Here is an 11,883-nt window from a genome sequence, read left to right as displayed (position 1 = left end):
TTTGAGTAGTCTTCCATGTGGATCCTTGTACTTCCACTGTAGAACGTTCTCAAGCTTCATGACTTTGTTCCAAGCACCCTCCAAGCCTCCAAGGTGTGACTCAATGACAAGTCTACAAACTCTTTAGCTCGGCTTTGTGTGAAATGTTTTGATGAAACTCGGCTTGCATCAAACCTAATCCAATAAACTCCCACTCCCACTCCATTGATGCTAACACGTTTAGTGGGGAAGACTGGAACTAGTCTTGGAATAACATCATAATAACAAGCTTTAACAGTCACCTGACTTGGGAAAACATCCACCCTTTTTTGCTTTTGCAACATTTGGTTATCTCACAAGAATAACCTTTTCCACCACAAAAATGACTTCATCCCTGTATGATTATCAACCACATAGCCCTTGAATTCCAAATGCTAGCTAGAAACAATGTTGTTGCTCCTATCAACGAAAGCATCCACATGAAGTGGAACACTCCTAGGAGAGGTTGCTACAAATTGAACAATGATGGGTCTACCTTGGCAATCCTGGAAGGGGGGCATCTATAGAACCAATCAAGAAGACTGGGTTACTGACTACATCAGCAGCATTTACCATACTACTAGTACCATGGTTGAAATCATTATCGTCAAACGTGGCCTTACATTTGATCACAATCTCATGCTCCTGGAAGTTTCCCCAGACTCAAAGGAAGCAATAAACACGATCACCAATGGCCATCTTATCTATAACCCAATTATTTCTGAATGCAAATTGTTGATGAGGATGCTAGGCAACCAACAAGTGAGGCACGAGTTTAGAGAGCAAAACAGAGTTGCTGCTCCGCTGGCCAAGGGAGGTTCCAAAGGAAGATGTTTTGAAAAGCCTAACATTTTGGTGGTTCCCCCAATGTTTTCCATGGATGTTGTCTGGACAAGACATCTCAGGAACTACGTTTATCAGACATAATAAAGATTGTAATATTTCTAACTATATAGTTGACTACTTCACTATGAATGGTAGTGCACCAGAAACTACCGGTGATATGATCAGATCCAAGTAATCAAAAAAAAAAAGTACCTTAAATAGTTCACAAGCTTCATATCCTGGTGTAGTCACAACCATTATACACAACAAACTTCTTGTTGTTGATACCGCAAGCCAACTTCTAACTCTAACTCGGACATAAGGAAGATAACTTTGTCACAAAGTTAGAGCAAAGACCTACAAGTTTCTAATCATAATTTACATTCCACCACATTAAAATAAATAGCAAAACAACACCTGTGTGCAAACCGGAGTTGCCTCCACTGTGATACTTATACATGACCCCCTGTCATCAATGGTTGGTCACTGGGTATAGAAATTTGTTTTCCCATTACTTTTTCGAGTGAAGGCCGCATTTCATGTACAAGCATAATGGATTCTGAAAGCCGATTCAGTAAGTTAATCAATGCAATAACTTCATTCCGTTGAAAATGAAACTGAAAAAATATACAAAACAGAAAAGATAGACCTCCATCAGTCAATTTGGTTAAGCAGCAAGTAACAAACTACGAAGAAAGTCAAATGGAAGATGCGGAAACACATCATGTGAATTTAGATCTATTTCCTTTTCTTTTGGATTTATAAGTAAATCTAAGGATTGTACATATATAAACAGAATAAGCAACCTAAATGAACCAAAACTAGGAGCACCCATATTATGATCTATGACACATGTCTACAAGGAAGATGACAAATGTTGGTCATTGATTCATATAAAACAGAATAAACTAGAAGTTATTTTAGATAAGGCTAATGAGAGTCATTCATCTGCTGAAGACTCACCTTTTCACCTAAGCGTTCCTGACAATTGACGTAGAATAGGATCTTTAATGCAGTACCAAGACCAAGAAACTGAAGCTTTCCCCAAAGACGACACTTTTCACATCCCATGCAGTCCATCATTGCACTACAATTTGGGTCAGATACCATAAAGAATATGTTAATGTATGGTATAACACCAAGATGTCCAAGAAGAAGATACTAGTACAGTTGTTCATCTTGGTAGCTAAGGAAAAACTGCATTCCAAACAAACTTGAAACAAGTACTCCCTTCGTCCCATTTTATGTGGTATCCTTTCCTTTTTAATCCGTCACAAAAAGAATATTTCCGTACCACAATTAAAAATAATCTAACTTTAAAGTTTCCTTTTTACCCTTAATAAAATGATTTATAACCACCACACATATCTAAAAATTGCTTTAGACTACAAGCTTTAAAAGTCTTCCTTTTTTTCTTAAATATCGTGCTAAGTCAAACAATGCCACATAAAATGAGACGGAAGGGGTAACATGAATGATCATGCTCACAAACAGATAACACTATTCAGCAATAACAGATGAGAGGAAGTAAGAAGATTTTAAGAACTAGATTTTCTCATTATGTTCTCCATTTATATCTGTGCAATAAAAGAGGAGAACTATTAAGATTTAAAGAGAGGGAGGGAAAAAAGGTGTAAAGGTTTTCTCGAGGTGGTCCATTATTTTGATAAACGTATAGAATAAGTCTATTCTAGAGAAGTATGAATCAGCCAGGATATGGATAGAGAACCTGATATTTCTGAACTGCTTTTGAATTTGCTGCATCAGGTCAGGCTCACCTTGACCTTTCCATAACCTTGCCTCATTAAAAGGTAAAGGACATGCGAATTTCAGTTTGGGATGGTAAACCAATTGATCAATCCAAGATTGTGTTTTAAGGTCATCCTCAGGGTTTCCAGTATCATATAAAGCCTGGTCCAAGTAGTCCGCTGCCTGCAAAAGTATTAAACCAGTTATCTGATTCTTCAAAAATGCTGACGGAGTGCATTTAGATCCTCCAAAAATAATGCACTTTTAGAGGATCTGACAAGGGTGAGACATCATTTTTGGAGAGTCTGAGCAACACTTCTCTTGCTTCTCCTCTCCCATTACGGGGGTGGGATCATGCATGCATATTATTAAAATACTCACTTTGGTAACCGCACGGAGCACAAACAGGAAAGTGAAGTATAGGTTTTCAACACGATCTGGGAATTGTAAGACGCGGTCGTACATCAAAGTAAGATTCTTTCCCCACTGAGTCATAGCAAAGCCAGAAGAAAAGAGGGAATAGGGTTAGTTTGACCGTTATTCATTGCACAAGGATTCTACTACTGTACAATGTCAGGAAATAGTTATTGGCTATAAACGTATGATTATTTCTTCAACTGCCAGTGATGTGACAGGATGTTCTGATGTGTTCTACATTTCTTAAGACAATGTAAATTCATCTTGGCTCCAATAAACAAAAGTTTCCTCTAAATATGAAGCTAAAGTTCCATCACTTGAGATTAGTCATATTTCCAAGAATTCCTTCACAGACAGATTCTTATGACAAAAGGAAAAATACTGAAAAATATGAAAGTAAATTCACAAACAAGAAAGAGAAGGTTGTTACAGCTTATGATTGTTCATTTCATGGCACCTACAATTCTTCTAATCAAATAGCACCAAAAATTTATAGCTTCAACAGATTGGATATTTTCTATATCCACAAAAGAAATAAACTCTTGGACAAGATTGTTCTCAAGATAGTTGCGCAATTATTAGACACTAGATAGTACATACAAAAGCCATGATGGAAAAAAAATGGAAGGGTCAAGGTCATAATACCGTGTTTGATGCTTCATCAAGCAAGTATTCATCTGCTATATGAAGAGAAATTGAGGAGTGGAGGCCAGATATTAATTTATATACTACTTTTTTCTCGGGGCAAATCTCCCCAGCTGGATCTGCAGATCATATCACAGATATTTGAAACTTCATAAGCTGATGCAAAACAATTAGAAATCTTCCCAAAGTCATGTAGAAGAAACAAGTTGAAAAATAAAATGTAGAAGCAGCAAAACTATTCAGACTTGAAAATTTGCAATTATGAACCTACCCGAAAAGTTGTAATTGCAAATTTTCAGATATTGTGCCCAATCCCAAAATTGGTTCTATACATATGACTGCAACAAGAAAAATAAATGTAATAGCTTAATCGTGATGGGAAGTATCAGTCAGCCATTAACTTTGCAATTGTGAATGGAATCCCACAAGAAGAGTTAGAATGGCAGTTTCCCTGAAGCCGTGCTTGCACTTTTAATTGCACACGGCTTTCCCTATGTATACATTAGTTCCTTTCTTATAGAAATTGGAAAGACTAAAAATTTGAAGGGAAAGATTCTGATCTAGACAGAGCAATATCAGTGCCTGCAAAACATTGTAATTTTTTATCTGAAGACTAAACCAACTGTGAGAACTATCAGTGTTCTCATAAAAGGAGTGATTCTTAACTTAAATCTTAGGAAAAGAAAAAGAAGTTGGCATGCAAGAGAAATAATCATTGACTATTTTAATTGGTGAAAAATGAAAACCTACATCCGAAGTCTCACTATTTTTCACTTTGGATAATTGTGACGCTCAAGCAAATTTGCACGCACCTTGACTATTTCACTGGATACTTGCATCTTTTAATCAGTACAAGTATCAAGTAAAGGGAGTTATGGTCACCAAGACTTTAATAGATGAAAAGAAATATCAAGCTTTTAAGGCATTTGTTGGGATTCGAACCCTCACATCCTATATAATGTCCAATTTCACTGATCGTTAAGCGACTCCCTTGAATACTTTTTTTGTTACTTCACTCAAGGCTTTTGAAGGAACTAGACTTATTTAATCCAAATATTCCTGGAAATTCTCGCTTCCATTGGACCATTTGTATCTATATACATCAGGATCCCCCACTGTTGTATGAGTTCAATTGGAATTTTTTTAAAGTCAAATAACTAAATTCACTGTACCAATGCAAGTGTTTCTCAATAAATACTCTTTTTGTCCTTGAAGCATGTACCATATTATGCATTAGGGCCCAGGTTGAAGAGAGAAATAGAGGTTAGAAATTCACAACTATCTACAAAAGATACAAATGCGTGTTATCATTTTATTAGTACCAGCTCAACTATGCATGTTCATCATATCCATTATAAGATGCTTATATAGACACCCAAAGGCAGAGAGCCAGGCAATGAACAAAAGAGGAGATAGAGAAGTCGAACAGTTCCATACTGAAAGAATTAAGAAGCTAAGACATAAAGATAAATGAATGAATCAACTTACATTTTAGGCAGTTTTCTTTATAAACGGCATCCCATATTCTTCTAGCAGATGGACCACTGTATCCAGTGTAGCGTTCAGGGTTCAATTGGAGATTAACATATGTCATTTCAGCTGAAAGTAAGAAAACAATATCAATCCTGCTCAATTTCAGAAGTCATTCACTAGTATTTCTATCGATGCAGAAACTAATCAATTTGTTTAAAAAATGAGAAACTATTAAAAAGTATCTACTTTCATAAACAGTACAGGGCAATAACGAGACAAGAAATTATACAGCCGGTAATCCAGATAAAGTATCTTTTTTCTTTTCTGGCGGTCTCTTTTTTATAAAAATTAAAAAAAAAAAAAAAAACTCTCCTTTTGAGTGGGCAGGATCGGAGCTATATTCAAGACCATAGAAAGTGAACAACCATTATCTGCCTCATCATCATTCGTCCATGGATTGTCCACTTCCCGCCAGCCTATGAATGCTTTGGAGTCTATTGTACGATCAACAGCTCCCTCGGGGTTTACTTCTAGACAGACCAGATTACTTGAAGAATTATGTCGATGACTCTGTGCCTTAAATGGCTCAGGAAATTCATTTTTTGGGCATTCACATACACTGCAGTCTCGTAAATGGCACATGCCATCATCTATCCTGCAATCACACCACAACTTAACCTGCAAACGTAAAATACAACGACAAGTAAGAATATCAGAATTATGAGCAGTGCATTATGAGAAAGTATAAAATAGGAGAGAAACAAGTGAAGACAGAGTAACTAGTAGGCTGCATTAGCTCTCTTTGGAACCAGAGCTTTTGTCATCAAACTATATATTAAATCAAATGCATAAAGTTGAAAGAGAAACCCAATCCTTATTTAAGAAAAGAAAAGAAAATATAAAAATGAAAATTTAGAGGCAAAGGATAGGATTAGTAAATTGGCATTTAGGAAACCGTATTAGAGGATTAGAAAACTAAGAAGGATCAATTAATTCCAATAAGCAGAAGACTTGAATGAGCCAAAATGGGAAACTGTAGAATACAGAGCCATCAATCTGCATAATATGTGGGACACAAGTAAGATTTAAAATGGTAATACGACTTCTACACAAATGAGCATAGTTTCTCTTTCATCAGAATAACTTCAGACACAAGGTTGAACTTTAAATTAAATATTCAGAATTTATTTGTTCATGTTACATGACTAGAGAGGTTGAACATTTGAATCACGCTCTTTGCTGTCACTATTTAAAGACGAAAAAATGTGTTGGTAACTAGTTATCCCATCCTACAGAAACTATTTCTTAGTCGCCCTTGTTTTGTTGATAAGTACTTTTAGGTCAGACTTCTATGTGATTATACTAAAAGCTTTCCTTCAAAGCTGAAACACAGTTTTTCTTTAAACAAAAACACTTGGATTCTATTCCCTACTAGAGAGAACAAATGTGTGATAAATGGTTACAAAAGATGAGTAGTTGGCACCCTTTTATAGAAACTTCAACCCTTCCTGTTCCAACCAATAAAGAAAGTATCTTGCAACTTCACAACCTTTCGTGGAATAAGTTTGTAGGAAGCGTTGGTGTAATTTTTTTAGAAGGATTTCTCAAATGCCTTTAGATGGAGCAAGCAAATTTTGCATGTTATACATACTACTTCTTGTTGGTGAACTCCGCGTCTTGTTATTACTTCCCCAGTAATGGTCAAGAGCTATCAACTACTTGAATGTAGTTTGATGTCAAGATACAAATAACACTGATTTATGAACTAACAACAAGTACATGATAGGTACATATCAACATTTACAACTAACAGATCGAACGATTTCAATTTAACACACGGACTAAGTACATGAGCATACTAAATATTTTCCATGAGACGTGATTAAATGCATACCTTGAAATATCTGAAAAATGGCGTTTTAACAAGTTCTTGGAGCAATGGATGCAGTACTTCCCTGTTAACATGATTCACCACTGCATAGTCACAGCAACCTTTCTTCAAAACCCCACTATACGTGCCTACCCCCTACAAAATCTCCACCATAATAAAATCCAACTCAGAAAATCCATTTCTATAAATTTAAAAAGAAAAAAAAAGATTCACATTTTGAGCTTCTCGACATCACCGTTTAAATATCTATTTCCAGAAAAATAAAAAAAAATTAAGCAAGTCATAAATCTTTTTCGTAATTTTTTCCCTCAAATCAAAGAAATCAGAAAATCACATCCCAACATAGGGAAACACTATCAATCAATCTACTACAGCCCAATCCAAAACTAACTAAGAATGTTATATGAATCACCTCTATATTCTGCTCCAATCAGACACAATTACTATTTTATTTTTTTGAAAAAAAGGGTGAAGAGTCAAAAATATACTTAAAGTATCCTGATTTTGTTAGTTTCATATTTGAACTATTAAGTGCACGAGTTTCCTACCTAATTATCACTAAATATTTATCGAAACACACCTAAAGTATCTTGATATTTTGAGTTTCATATCTGAATTATCAAGTACACGAATTTCCTACCTAACTATCACTAAATGTTTAGTGAAAAACACTTAAAGTATTCTGATTTTTTGAGTTTCATGTCTGAACTATCAAGTCCACGAGTTTCATACCTAACTATCACCAAATGTTTATCAAAACGCACCTCAATTACTATAAGTTTTGTTCCATTTTCGTACCTACAATATTACCAAATTTAGGTAAGATAAGGAAACAATAGATAGTTAAGGTGTGTTTTGATAAAGGGCAGCTCTATGATTTACAAAATAAGACACTTGCCTTAGGCACTAAATTGGAGGGCTTGTTTTTAGCAATAAGAAAATTACTATAGGTATTTTTAAAAATAAAAGAAAATTGTATTATCCTTTTCAATTTTTAGTTTAATATTCAATTTTTTTAAAATTAAAGTTCAAATTTCATGTGAAGTTAAAATCAGACAAACAAATTGAAATGGGTGAAGTACTATTTAGAGAAAAAGTAAAAAAAAAATTATAAAAAGAAATAAACAACTTTGCATCTCAAAAATGATTTTTATGAAATATATTAATAACTTTGCATCTTTAAAAAATCCCACAAGAATAGACTTTCAATTAAAAAAAAATACTAAGTATTATTCAAAAATTTAAGGCTCTGGTTCATTTATTTCTTTAGGCTACCAAAATGATTGAGCGGCCTTGATTTTGATAAATAGTTCAAGTAGAAAAAAAGTGAACACGCGATAATTCATATATGATCTAAAAAGCAAAATATTTTAAATGTGTTTTTTTAGGTGGAATATAACATTATTAATATTCCACAAATTAGAACTTCATATCATCATCACTTTAAAAGACACAATTCATCAATAACAATAACGTCAGCTGAATAATTATGATTAAAGCAAAAAAAAACTTTAAGAGAAATTTTTTTAAAAAAAAATAAAATAAGACAACCTGAAAACACCTGCAACTTTTGCCATTAGTATTACTGGAGCTTGGGAATAGGGTACTACTGAGTAAAATAGCGATGAATATAACAATTAAAGCACCATTTAACCAATACAATGGAATTGCATGATTCTTCTCCTCATCAAATTCTGGATTTGCCATTAAAGAGAGAAAAGAGAAAGAGAATATGTTTTGGTCGGTTAGAAAAGCGGTGAATGTGAAGGAAGAAAAGGAAATGATGATTTTGAGTTTGAGTTTCAAGGGGTGGTAAGGAACAAAAATGGAAAATGCCATGGGCACTTGCTTAACGATTTTGATTACTAGTCTGTCTCATATGAAAACAAACAAGACAAAAATAAGGAAAAATATTTAGCTAGTTTTATTCAATTAAGTTAATAAAATTTCTTTGTTTAGTTTATAAGTATTCATAGTAACCTTGAACAAATAATTTTTATATATACAAAATGAAGTATCAAGTGACATGAAGAGTGATTTTAACTCATTTTTGCTGATAATAATATACTTAATTGAAATTATAATCCTAAATCTCACGTGATTACTAAGGGTTTAATAAATAAAAAAATTAATTAAAAACTATGGGATAATTTTTAAGACAATTAAGTGACTTCGATTCCCGCTTTGATGCAAAGTAGAAAATTAAGTTGTTATTTTATAATTAGTGGGTGTTTATATACGATAACATGATTGAGAAACATGACATATATCAATCGACACAACACATCTCATGTTGTGTAACACGCGACACATGCTTATAGAAGCGTTTTTATGTGATAATCTTCATGTTGTTTTATGCTTTTCGTCTTTTTTTTCTTTCTATTTGATCATTTAAATAGTTTCTTTCTGTTGTTTAAGACTTGCAAAGGTGAGTGGATGATTTTCAAAATGATCGAATGCATTTGGGGAAAGATTTTTAGTTTTAAAAATTCAAAATTTGAAAAGTTTGATCAAAATCAACATTTTGGGTTAACAAGATCGAATTTGAGTTTTGACGATTTCATTAAGTCCAAAAGATGATTTATGACTTGATCAGGTGTTTTGCACGGATCTTGAGGCTTTCAGGATTTATTTGGACCATTGATCAAATTTTTAGTTAAATTTAAATATTTGATTGAGCACGCTAAAGGAAAATCAACTAGCTAAGAAAGTCATAAATCTTTTTCTATTTTTGATTAATATGAGTTTAATAAATAAAAAATTAATCAAAAACTATGGGATAATGTTTAAGGAAATTAAGTGACGTCTATTCCTGCTTTGATGCAAAGGCGCAGAATTAAGTGATTATTTTATAATTAGTAGGTGTTCATATACGATAAAGTGATTGTGAAACATAACACATATTGATCAACACAACACATCTCATGGTGCGTAACATAAGGCACACGTGAAAAACATGGGTCATACATGCTTATAGAAGCGTTTTTAGGTGACAATCCTCATGTCATTTTATGTTTTCGTCTTTTTTTCTTTCTATTTGATATTTTATAGTTTCTTTCTATTGTTTAAAACTTGCAAAGGTGAATGGCATGATTTTCGAGATGATCGCATCTATTTAGGAAAAGATTTTTAGTTTTAAAATTTTGAAATTTGAAAAGTTTGATCAAAATCAACACTTTGGGTTAATGAGATCGAATTTGAGTTTTGACTATTCCATTAAGTCAAAAGGATGATCTATGACTTCATCGGACGTTTTGCACGAATCTTGAGGCTTTTAGGATTGATTTGGATCATTGATTGAATTTTTAGTTAAATTTGAAAAAATTTATCGACCACGCTAAAGGAAAGTCAACTAGTTAAGCAAGTCATAAATCCTTTTCTTAATTTTTATTAATATGGTTTTACTAAATACAAAATTAATTAAAAACTATGGGATAATTTTTAAGGCAATTAAGTGACTTATATTCCTGCTTTGATGTACAACGTAGAATTAAGTGGTTATTTTATAATTAGTAGGTGTTCATATATGATAAAGTGATTGAGAAACATGACACAGATCGATCAACACAACACATCTCATGTCGCATAACACACGAAACATGTGAAAAACATGGGTCATACATGCATATAGAACTGTTTTTATGTGACGATCCTCATGTCGTTTTATGCTTTTTGTTCTTTTTCTCTTTATATTTTTTATCCTTTTTTTCTGTTGTTTAACACTTGCAGAGGTGAGTGGCATGATTTTCGAGATGATTGAATGCATTTAGGGAGAGATTTTTAATTTTAAAAATTTAAAATTTGAAAAGTTTGATCAAAATCAACATTTTGAGTTAACGAGATTGAATATGAGTTTTGAAGATATCATTAAGTCCAGAGGATGATTTATGACTTGATCGGATGTTTTGCACGGATCATGAGGCTTTCAGGATTTATTTGGATCATTGATTGAATTTTTAGTAGAATTAAAATTTTTTGATTGACTACGCTAAATGAAAATCCACTTGTTAAACAAGTCATAAATTGTTTTCTAATTTGGATTAATATGGGTTTAATAAATGCAAAATTAATCAAAAACTATGGGATAATTTGTAAGGCAAATAAGTGACATATTTCTACTTTGATGCAAAGCGGAGAATTAAGTGGTTATTTTATAATTAGTAGGTATTCATATACAATAAAGTGATTGAGAAACGTGATACATATTGGTCAACACAATACATCTCATGTTGTGTAATACACTGTACACATGAAAACATGGGTCATACATGAATATAGAAGAATTTTTATGGAGCAATTCTCATGTCGTTTTAATTTTTTCATACTTCTTTTCTTTCTATTTGATCCTTTTCATAGTTTCTTTCTGTTGTTTAATATCTGCAAAAGTGAGTGGCATGATTTTCAGATGATCGAATTTAGGGAAAGATTTTCAGTTTTAAAAATTTAAAATTTGAAAATTTTGATCAAAATCAACATTTTGGGTTAGTGAGATTAAATTTGAGTTTTGATGATTCCATTAAGTCCAAAGAATGATTTATGACTTGATCAGATGTTTTTCACAGATCATGAGGCATTTAGGATTTGTTTGGAGCATTGATTGAATTTTTAGTTAAATTTGAAAATTTTGATTGAGCACGGTAAAGGAAAATCAACTAGTTAAGCAAATCATAAATCTTTTTCCTAATTTTGATTACTATGGATTTAATAAATAAAAAATTAATTAAAAACTATGGGATAATTTTTAAGGAAATTAAATGACTAATCAACATGGATCATACATGCATATAGAAGTATTTTTATGTGAAGATCCTCATGTCATGTTATGCTTTTCATCCTTTTTTTCTTTCTATTTGATCCTTTTAATA

General features: G+C 32.7%; 1 protein-coding gene across 1 annotated transcript; it reads right to left on the bottom strand.

Moving 5' to 3' along the window:
- Nucleotides 1-1,055: 1,055 nt before the first annotated feature.
- On the bottom strand, nucleotides 1,056-8,834 carry LOC129890434 (endoplasmic reticulum oxidoreductin-1-like). Its single transcript, XM_055965991.1, has 9 exons — nucleotides 8,570-8,834; nucleotides 7,022-7,153; nucleotides 5,553-5,805; nucleotides 5,143-5,253; nucleotides 3,655-3,773; nucleotides 2,974-3,078; nucleotides 2,573-2,775; nucleotides 1,807-1,930; nucleotides 1,056-1,460 (listed from the first exon to the last, which is right to left on the bottom strand). Exons 1-9 carry the CDS (start codon nucleotides 8,723-8,725, stop codon nucleotides 1,296-1,298), a joined length of 1,368 nt encoding a protein of 455 aa, XP_055821966.1. The 5' UTR covers nucleotides 8,726-8,834; the 3' UTR covers nucleotides 1,056-1,295.
- Between the last annotated feature and the right edge of the window lie 3,049 nt (nucleotides 8,835-11,883).

This window comes from Solanum dulcamara, chromosome 5 (assembly GCF_947179165.1).
Source record: "Solanum dulcamara chromosome 5, daSolDulc1.2, whole genome shotgun sequence".
Taxonomy (NCBI): domain Eukaryota; kingdom Viridiplantae; phylum Streptophyta; class Magnoliopsida; order Solanales; family Solanaceae; genus Solanum; species Solanum dulcamara.
The sequence above is the reverse complement of the archived record's forward strand: the minus strand, read 5'-3'. Positions and strand labels throughout refer to the sequence as shown.

Bases quoted from the DNA above. Each gene is read 5' to 3' on its own strand.
- LOC129890434 (XM_055965991.1), bottom strand. From the start codon at position 8,725: ATGGCAAATCCAGAATTTGATGAGGAGAAGAATCATGCAATTCCATTG. The intron at 2,776-2,973 runs GTGAGTATTTTA...ATACTTTTGCAG, and splicing joins TGCTCCGTGCGGTTACCAAA to GCAGCGGACTACTTGGACCA. The intron at 1,931-2,572 runs GTTCTCTATCCA...CCCAAATTGTAG, and splicing joins AAGCAGTTCAGAAATATCAG to TGCAATGATGGACTGCATGG.